The sequence below is a fragment of the Vespa mandarinia genome, unplaced genomic scaffold (genome assembly GCF_050613455.1).
Source record: "Vespa mandarinia isolate Hongniang unplaced genomic scaffold, ASM5061345v1 scaffold_44, whole genome shotgun sequence".
NCBI lineage: Eukaryota > Metazoa > Arthropoda > Insecta > Hymenoptera > Vespidae > Vespa > Vespa mandarinia.
The window spans coordinates 1-13,549 of record NW_028197178.1 but is presented as its reverse complement, the minus strand read 5'-3'; the positions used below and the strand labels follow the sequence as shown (position 1 = coordinate 13,549).

The following is a 13,549-nucleotide window of genomic DNA, read 5'->3' as shown; positions in this document are numbered from 1 at the left end:
GTCATCGGGAACGCGCTGATGGAGGTGCATTCTGGAGCGGACCCCAACCTTATAAATGTAGGAGAAGTAAGAATATTTGGGGGTAGACTAGGCAAGGCCACTGTCTCGGCTCCAGTACCCGTCATCCGGGCTGCCCTGGAAAAGGGCAGGATAAACGTGGGTTGGACATTGGTGAGAATGCACGGACTTAGGCAGCGGTACCTCAGATGCCTCCGGTGCCTGGCGCGAGGACATGTTGCTGTAGTGTGCCCGGCCACTAAGCATAGGATAGACCTATGCTATATTTATGGGAAGCCGGACTACCTGGCCAAAACATGCATGGATAAACCTGAGTGTCCGGTTTGTGCAGACGCTGGCCAGAAACCGACCAACCACCGTGCCGGTTCTTGGGTGTACACGGTAGTGCCTCCTAGAAAATGAATAGAGAAGGTTTTCTGCAGGGCACCAATTGTTTGCTTTGAAACAATCCAAGAAGACCCGCATAATGTCGCTGAAAAAACAGCAGCGACGACAGTGAGGGTGACCGAGAAGAGGGGAGTGCATGAAGACATGGAGGTTGAACAAGGTGAACCGGGCACCTCAATAGGTGTAGTAGCAGCAGAGGGTCCATAGACAATGTCCTCTGCTATTCTACGGATAAACATAAACCATGCTCACCGTGCGCAGGACATGCTGGCACAGCGCATGCGCGAAGACAGAGTGGAGATTGCGGTCATTGTGGAGCCATGGTGGTTTCCTCCTAGGGATGAGAGTTGGTTCTCATCCCTAGGAGAGACATCAATCTCCGCGGTGCTTGTGGACGAATGTGAAAGACCCTGTAGCATGGTGCGTCGGGGTCGTTTTTACGTAGCCGTTAAATGGGGGGACTCGCTGGTAGTTTCGATCTACTTTCCTCCCAGCGAGAACATTAACATGTTTTGTAGAATCCTTGATGAGATCGAAGAGCTCTTAGCAACATTCCCCACTCTCCCAGAGCTGGTGGCTGGCGACTTTAATGCCCGGTTCAGCAGATGGGACCCGGAAGGCAGGAGTAACCGTTGGAGTGAGTTGCTCTGCGGCTGGGCGAACAGAATGAACCTGAGTCTGCTGACCCAGGTTGGCTGTCCAATGTGTGTTCGACCACAGGGGTTGGGCGTTATATATCTAACGTGGGGCACGCCGGCAGCTGGCGACCGCCTTTCGGACTGGAGGGTGGATGAGACTGAGTCCCTGTCGGACCATCTATATGTTAGATTTAGCTATAGTCACGAGGCCACAGAGGTCTGAAATTCTCATCCACAACATAAAAAAGCTCCCGTGATTAAGACTACTTGGTTGGTGCCCTCATTTCAGGGAAGTGGACGGGTGGAACTATATCCAGGGAGAATACGGCCAGTGCGGACTGCACAGACAAACTTGTGAAGTGAGCACAGTCAACACTGAAACAAAAGTGCGACATTGCCATGTCCCGGGTGAGGGTACAAACCCGCGGTAGTAAAAGTACTTACTGGTGGTCGGACGAATTAACGAATCTTAGTGCAGTTGCAAGGACTACAGGAAGGAAACTTTCCAGAGCCTGGAAAAAGAAGAATATGGAGGAAATAGTGCGGTGCATGGACTCCCGAAGGAACGCAAGGAGGGTACTGACTAGGGCCATTAAGGAACCCAAGAAGAACCCCTAGAGTGACCTGCTGGACTCTATAGAGGATGATCCACGGAGCAGAACTTACAAATTCGTCTTGGGGAACCTTATGCCTTATGCCAGTAACTGAAACTCTGGAGGACGAGGTACTAGAGAATATAAGCTCTAAACTATTCCCAGGAGGACCGGGAACTGATGAGCCGCAGGAACCTGCACTCTCAGAGTTGACTATCTCTGCGGAGGAGGTCTTGGCTACCGCCAGGAAAGGAAAAGGAAGAAAGCTCCTGGATTGGATTGGATAACGGCTGTGGTTGTGAGTGCTGCGTCGACACACTGTGAGAAAAGGTTCCTTCTCCGGGAAGTGCTTCTCCGCATACTTGAGGACTGGAAGATTCCCGACAGCGTGGCAGATAGCGAGGCTCGTCCTGATCAAAAAGAAAAGGGATGCGCCCCCAGACTCACCAAGATCATGTAAACCCATACGTGTGATTGGCGAACTAGGGAAACTATTCGAACGTATAGTTGTTCAACAGCTACATAAAGGAGATTCTGACCCTAGCACCATTTGGGACGGGCAGATCCACTGTAGATGTTGTCCTCGATACTAATAAATTTGTGTAGGCATCGACGTGGGACAAGAAAGTAATTATCCTGATGTGTCTGGATATCTCTAACGCTTTCAACTCCTTACCATGGGCCGTTACCGTTAGGGTGTTGGAGCGGAAAAACTTTTCAAGCTATCTGGTGCACATCATCAGGACTTACTTAGATAATCGCGCCGTAACATATACAAACAGACATGGACGCGCCGTGGAAAGACAGGCGTATTGTGGGGTCCCACAGGGATCCGTTTTGGGCCCTACGTCATGGAACATTGCCTATGACAGTGTCCTCCGAATCCCGATGCCAGGTGGCTCCCGTGTTGCCTGCTATGCGGATGATACGGCCCTCCTATCATCGGGATGGAACCTGTTTGAAACTATCATGAACGCTGAGCATGACTCGGACGTTTTGGTGGAGGAGATCGAGGGGTTGGGTCTTAAAGTGGCGCTGCAAAAGACTGAAGCTATAGCCTTCCCTGCCTCTGTCTTCTGCAGACGCAGGAATGTTCCGCCCCCTAAGATTTGCCTTAGAGGTGTCTGCGTAGAATTTACAACCAGCGTTAAATATCTGGGCACAGTAATATATTCAAGATTGTCGTTCAGGCCCCACTTCAAGGCCCTAATCCCTAAAGCTGAGGGTATCCTCTGGTCCCTTAGGAGGCTCCTTCCGAACCTTCACGGACGAGGGAGAAGAAGCGACGTCTCTACAGCGGCGTGCTCCACTCGATGCTTCTTTATGGGGCGCCTGTGCGATGGCACGCCGTCGTGGGAGGCATGAGGATCGTGCGGGCTGTTCAGTGCCTCCAGAGAAAGATGGCGACCCGGGTATATTATGCCTATAGAACGGTCTCCTTCCGCGCGGCTATGATGATTGTAGGGATTATCCCTCTCACTCATCTGGCACCCCGCCTGGCGGCGACGTATGCGGCTGTTAGAGATGCGGAGGAACCTGCTCCCCCTGTGTACTTTGGCTGTATTGAGTGGTCTTGCCAGAAGGAGGGCAGTAGAAGCGTGGAAGTCTGAGGGACTTGGCTCGTAGGAGCAACAGCAGCAACGGGATTGCATGCGAGGGCGCCTATTGCCGAATGGCTATTAGCTGAATGGATTGGGTGGCCGTTCTTTATCGGAACATTTCATACCACACAGCTGATGACTGGCCATGGCTATTTCTCGGCATATCTAAATAAGATAAGGAAGAGTCCCTCCCCATGTTGTTTCCACTGCAGGGGAACAGTATATTGTAAAGGTGGACGCCCGAGGGCGCCTACACCTATGCTACCTCGCCCATTAGGGCATACGCTACCCCACTGCAGGGGGAGTGAGGATACGGCAGAGCACACCTTGGTTGGCTGCCCGGCGTGGACGGATGCCAGGAATGAGCAGATCGATGCGATTAGGAGAGGGCAGTTAACCCTTCCCGTGATAGTCAGGGTGTCCATGACTCCCGGAGAGATGGGCGGCCTTCCAGACCTTCGCAAGGCGGTTCATGCGTGCAAAGGAGGACGTTGAGGACGCAGGGAAAGGACGCAAGAAGGAAGTATGAGTGAGTGTGCGGGTGTGTATGTAGACAGGTGTACAAACGATAGGCCGCATAGGAGAATAGCTCCAGTATGACCTCCTCGCGCAAGGTTCTGAGCTGCTCAGGCGGCATCTGGCTCAGGCGTCGCTACCCTCTAGGTGTGAGTATGTGTATACATACAGTGTGTGTATACGGGCGTGAATGGTCCTGGTCAGAGCAACATGGGGTGGGGATCGGGTCAATATGTATATAGTTATGGAGTAATTGCGTCTCCGGATCTCGTGGGCCCCTGTCACGTGCGCTGTATTTGTATGACTGATGATGAATGGATAAGAGCAAGGCGAATACAGGCCTAGCTCATTGAGGAGGGATACTGGGCGAATTTGTAATACACTTATGCGCGAACCCGCCCCCCCTTACTCTTTAGCGTATTAGTAATAAGGATCGGGAGGTTTTTTAATTGGAAGGCGAACCGAACCTGAGAGTATTCTCAGGCGGGTTGAATCCGACACTCCTCTGAGTATCGGGCTCTGAGGGCCTATGATGGTCTTTCCTCCTGACGAAACAAAGAAAAAGTACCTTTCGAACCAATGCGTCTGTAGGACTTTGAAATATACACAATCGTTGAGTGAAATTCTTGCGAGTGACTCTCGGACCAATGCGACTGGTGGACTTGGAAATATTCCCAGTAATCGACGGAAAGAAATGCGAGTGCTTCTCGAACCATTGCGACTGTCGTGGTTAGAAAAATTCCGACAAGTCGAGGAAAAGATATGCGTGTGCCTCTCGAAACAATGCGACCGTTGGACGTGGAAATATTCCAACTGACCCAGGGAATGTTATACGACTGCCACTCAAACAAATATGACTGTCGGGATTGAAAATATACTGACTAGTCTAGGGAAAGTTATACGAGTGCCTCTGGAACCAATGCGGCTGTTGGACATGGTTATATTCCAACTATTTGGAAGGAAGTTATGTGAATGCCTACCGAACCAATACGGCTGCCGGACTGGAACATAATTCGACTATTCCACGGTAAGTTATGCGAGAGCCTTTAGGGCCAATACGACTGTCAGAATTGGAAATAATCCGACTAGACTAAGGAAACCAATGCGTGTGCAACTCGATCAAAAACGAATGTCGCAGTTGGAACTATTCTGACTAGGCGAGTGAAAGTTATGCGTATGCCTCTCGAACTAATGCGGCTGTCGGACTTGGAAAAAACTCGATTAGTCAAGGGAAAGTTATGCGATTGACTCTGAAAGCATTACGTATGTCGGACTTGGTGACATTTCTACCAGTCGAGGGAAAGTATAATATTAATATTAATAATAGAAATGATAACGATTATAACGATTATAACGTTAATAACAATAATAATAATAATGATAGTAATAATAACGATAATAATAATAATAACAATGATAACGATCATAACGATTATATCTATAATAATGTTAATGGCAATAATAATAACAATAATAATAGTAATAACGCTAACAACGATAATAACAATAATATAATGATAATAGTAATAATAATAATAATAACAATAATATCGATTATAACGATAAGAACGATAATAACGATAATACCGATATTAAGGAAAACAACGAACAATACGATTATAACGATATTAAAGATAATAAATATAAAAACAATAATAACGATAATGACGTTAATAAAGATAATATCAATAATAACGTTAATAAAGATAATAATTACAATAATAATACTAACGTACAAAACAGTAATAATTATAATAACAACGATAATAGTAATAATAATATTAATAATAATAACAATAATGACGATAATAACGATAATAACGCTATTAATGGTAGTAATAATAATAATAAAAATAACGATAACAATAAGAATACCGATAAACACCGTAATAATGATCGTAATATTAATAATAACTCTAGTAATAATAATAACGTTAATAATGATAATAATAACAATAAAAATAATAATAACGGAAATAACGATAATAAAGTTAATAATAGTGAATATAATAATAACAATGATGATAATAACTATAATAACTATAATAAATATTATAGCAGTAATAACGATAATAACGATAATAACGATAATAACGATAATAACGATAATAAAAACGATAGTGATAATAATATCATAAAACAATAACTACTATAATAACGATAATGTTTATATTAAACATAATAACAATTATGGCGATAATAACGATTATAACGATAATAATGATTATAACAATAATAACGATAATAACGATAAGAACGATAATAAAAACATTAATATTAAGGATAATAATAAAAATGATTATAATAACGATATTAATAATTATAACGATATTAACGATAATAACGATAATAATGATCATTATAACAATAATAACAGTAATAACGGTGATAACAATAATCAAGATAATAACGATAGTAAGGTTAAAACAATAATAATCACGATTATAATAACAGTAACGATTAAAACGACATTAATAAGAATAAAATCGATTATAACCATTATAACGATAATAACCATTATAAAAAATAACGATAATAACGAATATAACGATAATAACGATAATAACGATAAAAATAATAATAACAATAATAACGATAATAACAATAATAACTGTTAAAAAGATAATAAAAATAATAACGATAATAACGATAACAAAGATAATAACAATAATATTAATAATAATAATCGTGAAAAATATAATAATAGTAATAATAATAGTAATTTATATAATATAAATGCTAATAATAATAATAATAATAATTATAATTATTATAATACTAATAATAATAATATATTTATAATATATAGATAATAATATAGATTAAATAAATTAAATAAATTATAGATAAAAATATAGATAATAATAATATTAATAATAATAAAGATAATAATAAAAATAACGATTATAACATTCATAACGATAATAACGATTATAATGATGTTAACGATAATAATAATAAAAATGTCGATAATAACGATAATAATAATAATAATAATAATAATAATAATAATAATTGTAATAACGGTAATTACAATAATAGTAATAATAATAATAATATGGGAATTACGATAAAACGATAATATCGTTTATAAAGATAATAACGATAATAACGTTAATAACGATCATTATAACGATGATAATAATAGTAACAATAATAACGACAATAATAACGAAAATAACGATAATAACTATGATAAAGATAATAATGATAATAGCGATAACAATGATAATAACGATAATAATTATAAGAATAATGATAATTATAAAAATAGTAATAATAATAAAAATAATAATAATAATTATTATAATAATTATAATAATAGTAATAATAAGAATAAAAACGAAAATAACGATAATAATAATATCAACGATTACATCGACAATTACTATAGTAACGATAATATTGTTTATAACGATAACAATAAAAACGACAATAACGATAATAACGTTAATAACGATAAAAAGAACGATGATAATTAATTAACGATTATAACGATAAAAACGATTATAACGAAAAAAACTATTACAAAGGTAATAACGATATTAATAATAATAATAATAATAATAACGATAATGATTAACATATCAACTGTAACGATAGTAACTATTATAACGATAATAATCATAATGACAATAATAACGATAATAGTGGTAATAATAATAATGAAATTAACAACGACAATAAGGATAATAATAATAATAATAATAAAAACAATAATAACGATAATAACGATTACATCAATAACTACGTTAATAATGATAATAAGGATAATAATGTTAATAACATTAATAACGATAATTATAACAATAATAATAATTATAACGGAAATAACGATAACATCAACATTAATAATAACGATAATAATAAAAATAACGATTATAACGAAAATAACGATAATAAAGATTATAATGGTTATAACGGTAATAATAATATTAAATTAATAATGATAATAATTATCATAATAATAATAATATCGATAATAATAATAATAATAATAATAATAATAATAATAATAATAATAATAATAATAATGATAATAACGATAATAGCGATAATATCGATAATAACGTTAATAACGATAAAAATAACGATAATAATAAAAATGATAAAATCAATTATAATGATAATAATAGTAATAATAATAATATTAATAATAATAATAATAATAATAATAATAATAATAATAATAACAATAATAACGATAATACTGGTAATACGATTATAACGATAATTACAATAATAAATATATTAACGATAATAAGTATAATAATGATAATAATAATAATACTAATACAGATAATAATAATAATAATAACGATAATATCGAAATTACGATAATAACGATAATATCGTTAATAAATACAATAATAACAATAATAACGATAATAAGGATAATATCGATAATAACGATAATAACGTTAATAGCGATAATAACGTTAATAGCGATAATAATAATAATAACGATAATAACAATAATACCGATAATAACCTTATAACTATAATTACGTTATTAACGATAATAAAAGTAATATTAGAAGTTACGACAATAATAAACATAGCGATAAAAACAATAATAACGATAATTATGGTAATAACGATTATAACGATAATTATAATAATAATATTAATAATTTTTTTTTTGATGGTCTGAGAATGCCAAACTTTACGCACTAACCCAGGGACCCTGCCCGCTAGAGGAACCCTTCACCATTTGGGTCCCTCTTAAAGTCCCCGGAGTGTCGGGCTCACCGTTGGAATAGGCACTACCGACTAAACTCATATCCATCCTAGTGGCATAGTAAAACAATCCCGGCACCGCAATGTGGTATTGCTTCAGGATGGCGCCACTGCTTCTTGTCCCTTAACTGGGCTCCCTCTTTGGCTCTACGTGGCAGGAACAAGGAGCAACGTTTGGTAGCTCTTCTATGGGCCACCCATGTCCTTCTTCTTCTTGCTTCAGATTGACCTGACGTACCAGGCCACCTTGTTCCACGCCTTCTGCCCACGAAGCATTCTCTCGACGACATTGTCTGGCGAGATGACTCCGAGGTCTTGTTCCAAGGCTAGTCGTTCTGCAATTCACCGAGTACATAAAAAAACGTGTGGTGGGCGTCGTCGTTGATCGAGTCCCCATAGGGGCAGTTGGCGTCGGCTACCTTCCTCATTCTAGACAGGTAGGAGCGGAACAGGCCATGCCCTGTCAGGAATTGGGTGAGGTAGAAATCGACTTCTTCCGCTCCTCAATTTAACCAGTTGTCTAGTTGACTGATGAGTCGAGCAGTCCATCTGCCCCTACGTTCCAGCTCCCATCTACTTTGCCAGGCCTTGATGCTGATAGATCAGGCGAAATAATAATAATAACAACACTAACAATAATAACAATAATATCAATAATAATAACAATAATAAAAATAATAACAACAATAATAACAATAATAACAATAATAACAATAATAATAATAATAACAATAATAACAATAGTAACAATAATAACAACAATAAAAACAATAATAACAATAATAATAACAATGATAACAATAATAACAGTAACAACAATAACAACAATAATAACAGTAATAATAATAATAATAACAATGATAACAATAATAACAGTAACAACAATAACAACAATAATAACAATAATAATAATAATAATAACAATAATAACAATAATACCAACAGCAACAACAATAACAACAATAATAACAATAATAACAATAATAACAATAATAACAATAATAACAATAATAATAATAATAACAATAATAACAATGATAACAATAATAACAATAATAACAATAATAACAATAACAATAACAATAACAATAACAATAACAATAACAATAACAATAACAATTACAATGACAATAACAATAATAATAACAATAACAATAACAATAACAATGACAATAACTATAATAATAGCAATAGCAATAACAATAACAATAACAATAACAATAATAGTAATAATAATAATAATAATAATAATAATAATAATAACAATAACAATAGCAATAACATTAAAAATAATAATAATAATAATAATAATAATAATAATAATAACAATAACAATAACAATAACAATGACGATAACAAGAACAATAACAATAACAATAGCAATAACAGTAACAATAACAATAACAATAATAATAACGATATGATTAACAATAACAATAACAATTATAACAATAATAATAGTTATGATTGTAACAATAATAATAACAATAATAATTATAATAATAATAATAAGAATAATAATATCAATAACAATAACAATAACAATAACAATAATAATAACCTTATCAATAACAATAACAATAACAATAACAATAACAATAACAATGGCAATATAAATAACAATAACAATAGCAATAATAATAGCAATAACAATAATAATATAAATACAAATAACATTAACATAAAAAAAAACAATTACATCAACACTAACAATAACAATAATAATAAAAAAACAAGACATATATCAATAACACTATCAATAACAATAATATAGCATTAGCAAAACAATAACAATAACAATACCAATAGCAATAGCAATAGAAATAGCAGCAGGAATAGCAATAACATTAACAATAACAGTAACAATATCAATAACAATAACAATAACAATATCAATAACAATAACAAGAACAGTAATAATAGCATTTGCAATATCAATAACAATGACAATTGCAATAGTAATAGCAATAGATATAGCAATAGGAATAGCAATAGCAATGACAATAACAATAACTATAACAATTACAATAACAGTATCAATAGAAACTGCTATTGCAATAGCAATAGAAATAATAATAACGATAACAATAACAAAAGCAATAGCAACATCATTAGACATAGCAATAGCAATAGCGATAGCAATGGAAATAGCAATAACTATAGCTATAGCAATAGCATTAGCAACAGCAATAGCAGTAACACTAGCAATAAAAATAGCAATAGCATTATAAAAGCAATAGCAATAACAAGAACAAAAACCATAAAAATTACAATAACAATTACAAAAACAATAACTATATCAGTAACAATACCAGTAGCAATAGCAATAACAATAACAATAACAATAACAATAACATAAGCAATAGCAATAACAAAGAAATAACAATAAATGTAATGATGATAATAACGATAACAATAACTATACTAATAATTATAGTAATAATAATAATAGTAATAACAACAATAACAATTACAATTACAATAATAAAAATAATATTATTAATAATAATAGCAATAGCATTGGCAATAACAATAACAATAGCAACAGCAATGGCAATACCAGTAGCAATAACAATAACAGTAACAATAACAATAACAATAACAATAACAACAACAATAACGATAACAATAGCAATAACATTGACAATAACATTAACAATAGCTGTAACGTTATTAATAACAATATCAAAATCAATAACATTATCAAGAACAATAGCAATAGCAATAGTAATAGTAATAGTAATAGCAATAGCAATAGCTATAGCAATAGCAATAGCATTATCAATAGCAATAGCACTAGAAATAGCAATAGCAATAGCAAAAGCAATAGCAGCAACAATAGCAATAGCATTATCAATAGCATTAGCGATAGCAATAGCATTAGCAATAGTAATAGCAATAGGAACAACAATAGCAAACGCAATAACAATAGCAATAGCAATAATAATAACAATAACAATTACAATAACAATAACAATAATAAATACAATAATAATAAAAATAATAATTACGTTAACTATAACAATAACATTAACAATAACAACAACAATAACAATAATAATAATAGTATCAATATCAATAATAAAAATGATAATAATAATAATAAAAATGATAATAACAATAATAGTAACAATAATAATAACGATAACAGAAATTGAAACATAGACAACAACAATAAAACTAATAATAACAATAACAATAACAATAACTAAATAATTACAATGACAATAACATTAATAATAATAATAACTACAAAAATAATAATATTTATTATAATAATAAGAACAATAACAATAACAATAACAATGACAATAGCAATAAAAATAACAATAACAACAAGAATAACAATAACAATAATACTAACAATAACAATAATAATAAATATAATAATTATAATAATAATAATAACAATACTAATAACAGTAATAATAAAGTTAACAGAAATTACAATCATAATAATAACAATAGCAACAATAATAATAACAACAATAGCAATAGCAATAGAAATAACAATAACAATAGCAATAACAATAAAACTTATAATAATAATAATAATAATAATAATAATAATAATAATAATAATAATAATAATAATAATTTCAAATACAATAGCAAAAACAATAACAATAACAATAGCAATAGCAATAGCAATAGAAAAAGAAATAGCAATAGCAATAACAATAACAATAGCATTAGCAATAGCAATAACAATAACAATAACAATAGCAATAGCAATAGCATTAGCAATAGCAATAGCAACAGTAATAACAATAGCAATTGCAGTAACAATAACAATAGCAATAACATTAAAAATAATAGTAACAATAATAATAATTATAATAATAATAATAATAACAATAACAATAACAATAACAATAACAATAACAATAACAATAACAATAACAATAAGAATAACAATAGCAATAAAAATACCAATAACAATAATAATAACAATAAAAATAGCACTATCATTAATAAAACGATTACATCAACTCTGACAATAACAATAATATTAAAAAAACAAGACATATATCAATAACACTATCAATAACAATAATATAGCATTAGCAAAGCAATAACAATAACAATGCCAATAGCAATAGCAATAGAAGTAGCAGCAGGAATAGCAATAACATTAACAATAAGAGTAACAATATTATTAACAATAACAATATCAATAATGATAACTAGGACAGTAACAATAGCATTTGCAATATCAATAACAATAACAATAGCAATAGGAATAGCAATAGATATAGCAATAGCAATAGCAATAGCAATGACGATAACAATAACTATAACAATTACAATAAGAATATCAATAGCAACTGCTATTGCAATAGCAATAGAAATAATAATAACGATAACAATAACAAAATAATAGCAACATCATTAGACATAGCAATAGCAATAGCGATAGCAGTAGCAATAGCAATAGCGATAGCAATAGCAATAGTAATAACTATAGCAACAGCATTAGCAATAGCAATAAGAATAGCAAGAGCAATAACAATAACATAATCAATAGCGATAACAATACAATAACAATAACAATAACAATAACAATAAGAATAACAATAACAATAACAACCTCAATGTCAATTGCAATAGCAATAGCTATAACAATAACAATAACAATAACAAAAGCAATAGCAATAACATTGGAAATAGAAATAGCAATAGCGATAGCAATAGCAATAGCAATAACTATAGCAATAGCAATAGCATTAGCAATAGCAATAGCACTAGCAAAATCAATAGAAATAGCAATAACAATAGCAACAGCAATATAAAAGCAATAGCAATAACAAGAACAATAACCATGACAATTACAAAAACAATAGCAATATCAATATAAAAGCAATAACAATAACAAGAACAATAACCATAACAATTACAACAACAATTGCAATAACAATAACTATCACAATAACAATACCAATAGCAATAGCAATAACAATAACAATAACAAAAACAATAACAATATCATTAACAATAACAATAGCTGTAGCAATAACAATAACTATAACAATAACAACAAACATAAAAATAACAA

At 32.6% G+C, this 13,549-nt stretch overlaps 1 protein-coding gene across 1 annotated transcript; it reads left to right on the top strand.

The window, feature by feature from the left end:
• Positions 1-615: 615 nt before the first annotated feature.
• Positions 616-1,266, top strand: LOC146872135 (uncharacterized). Its single transcript, XM_085664346.1, has one exon. It carries the CDS (start codon positions 616-618, stop codon positions 1,264-1,266), a length of 651 nt encoding a protein of 216 aa, XP_085520472.1.
• Positions 1,267-13,549: the final 12,283 nt, after the last annotated feature.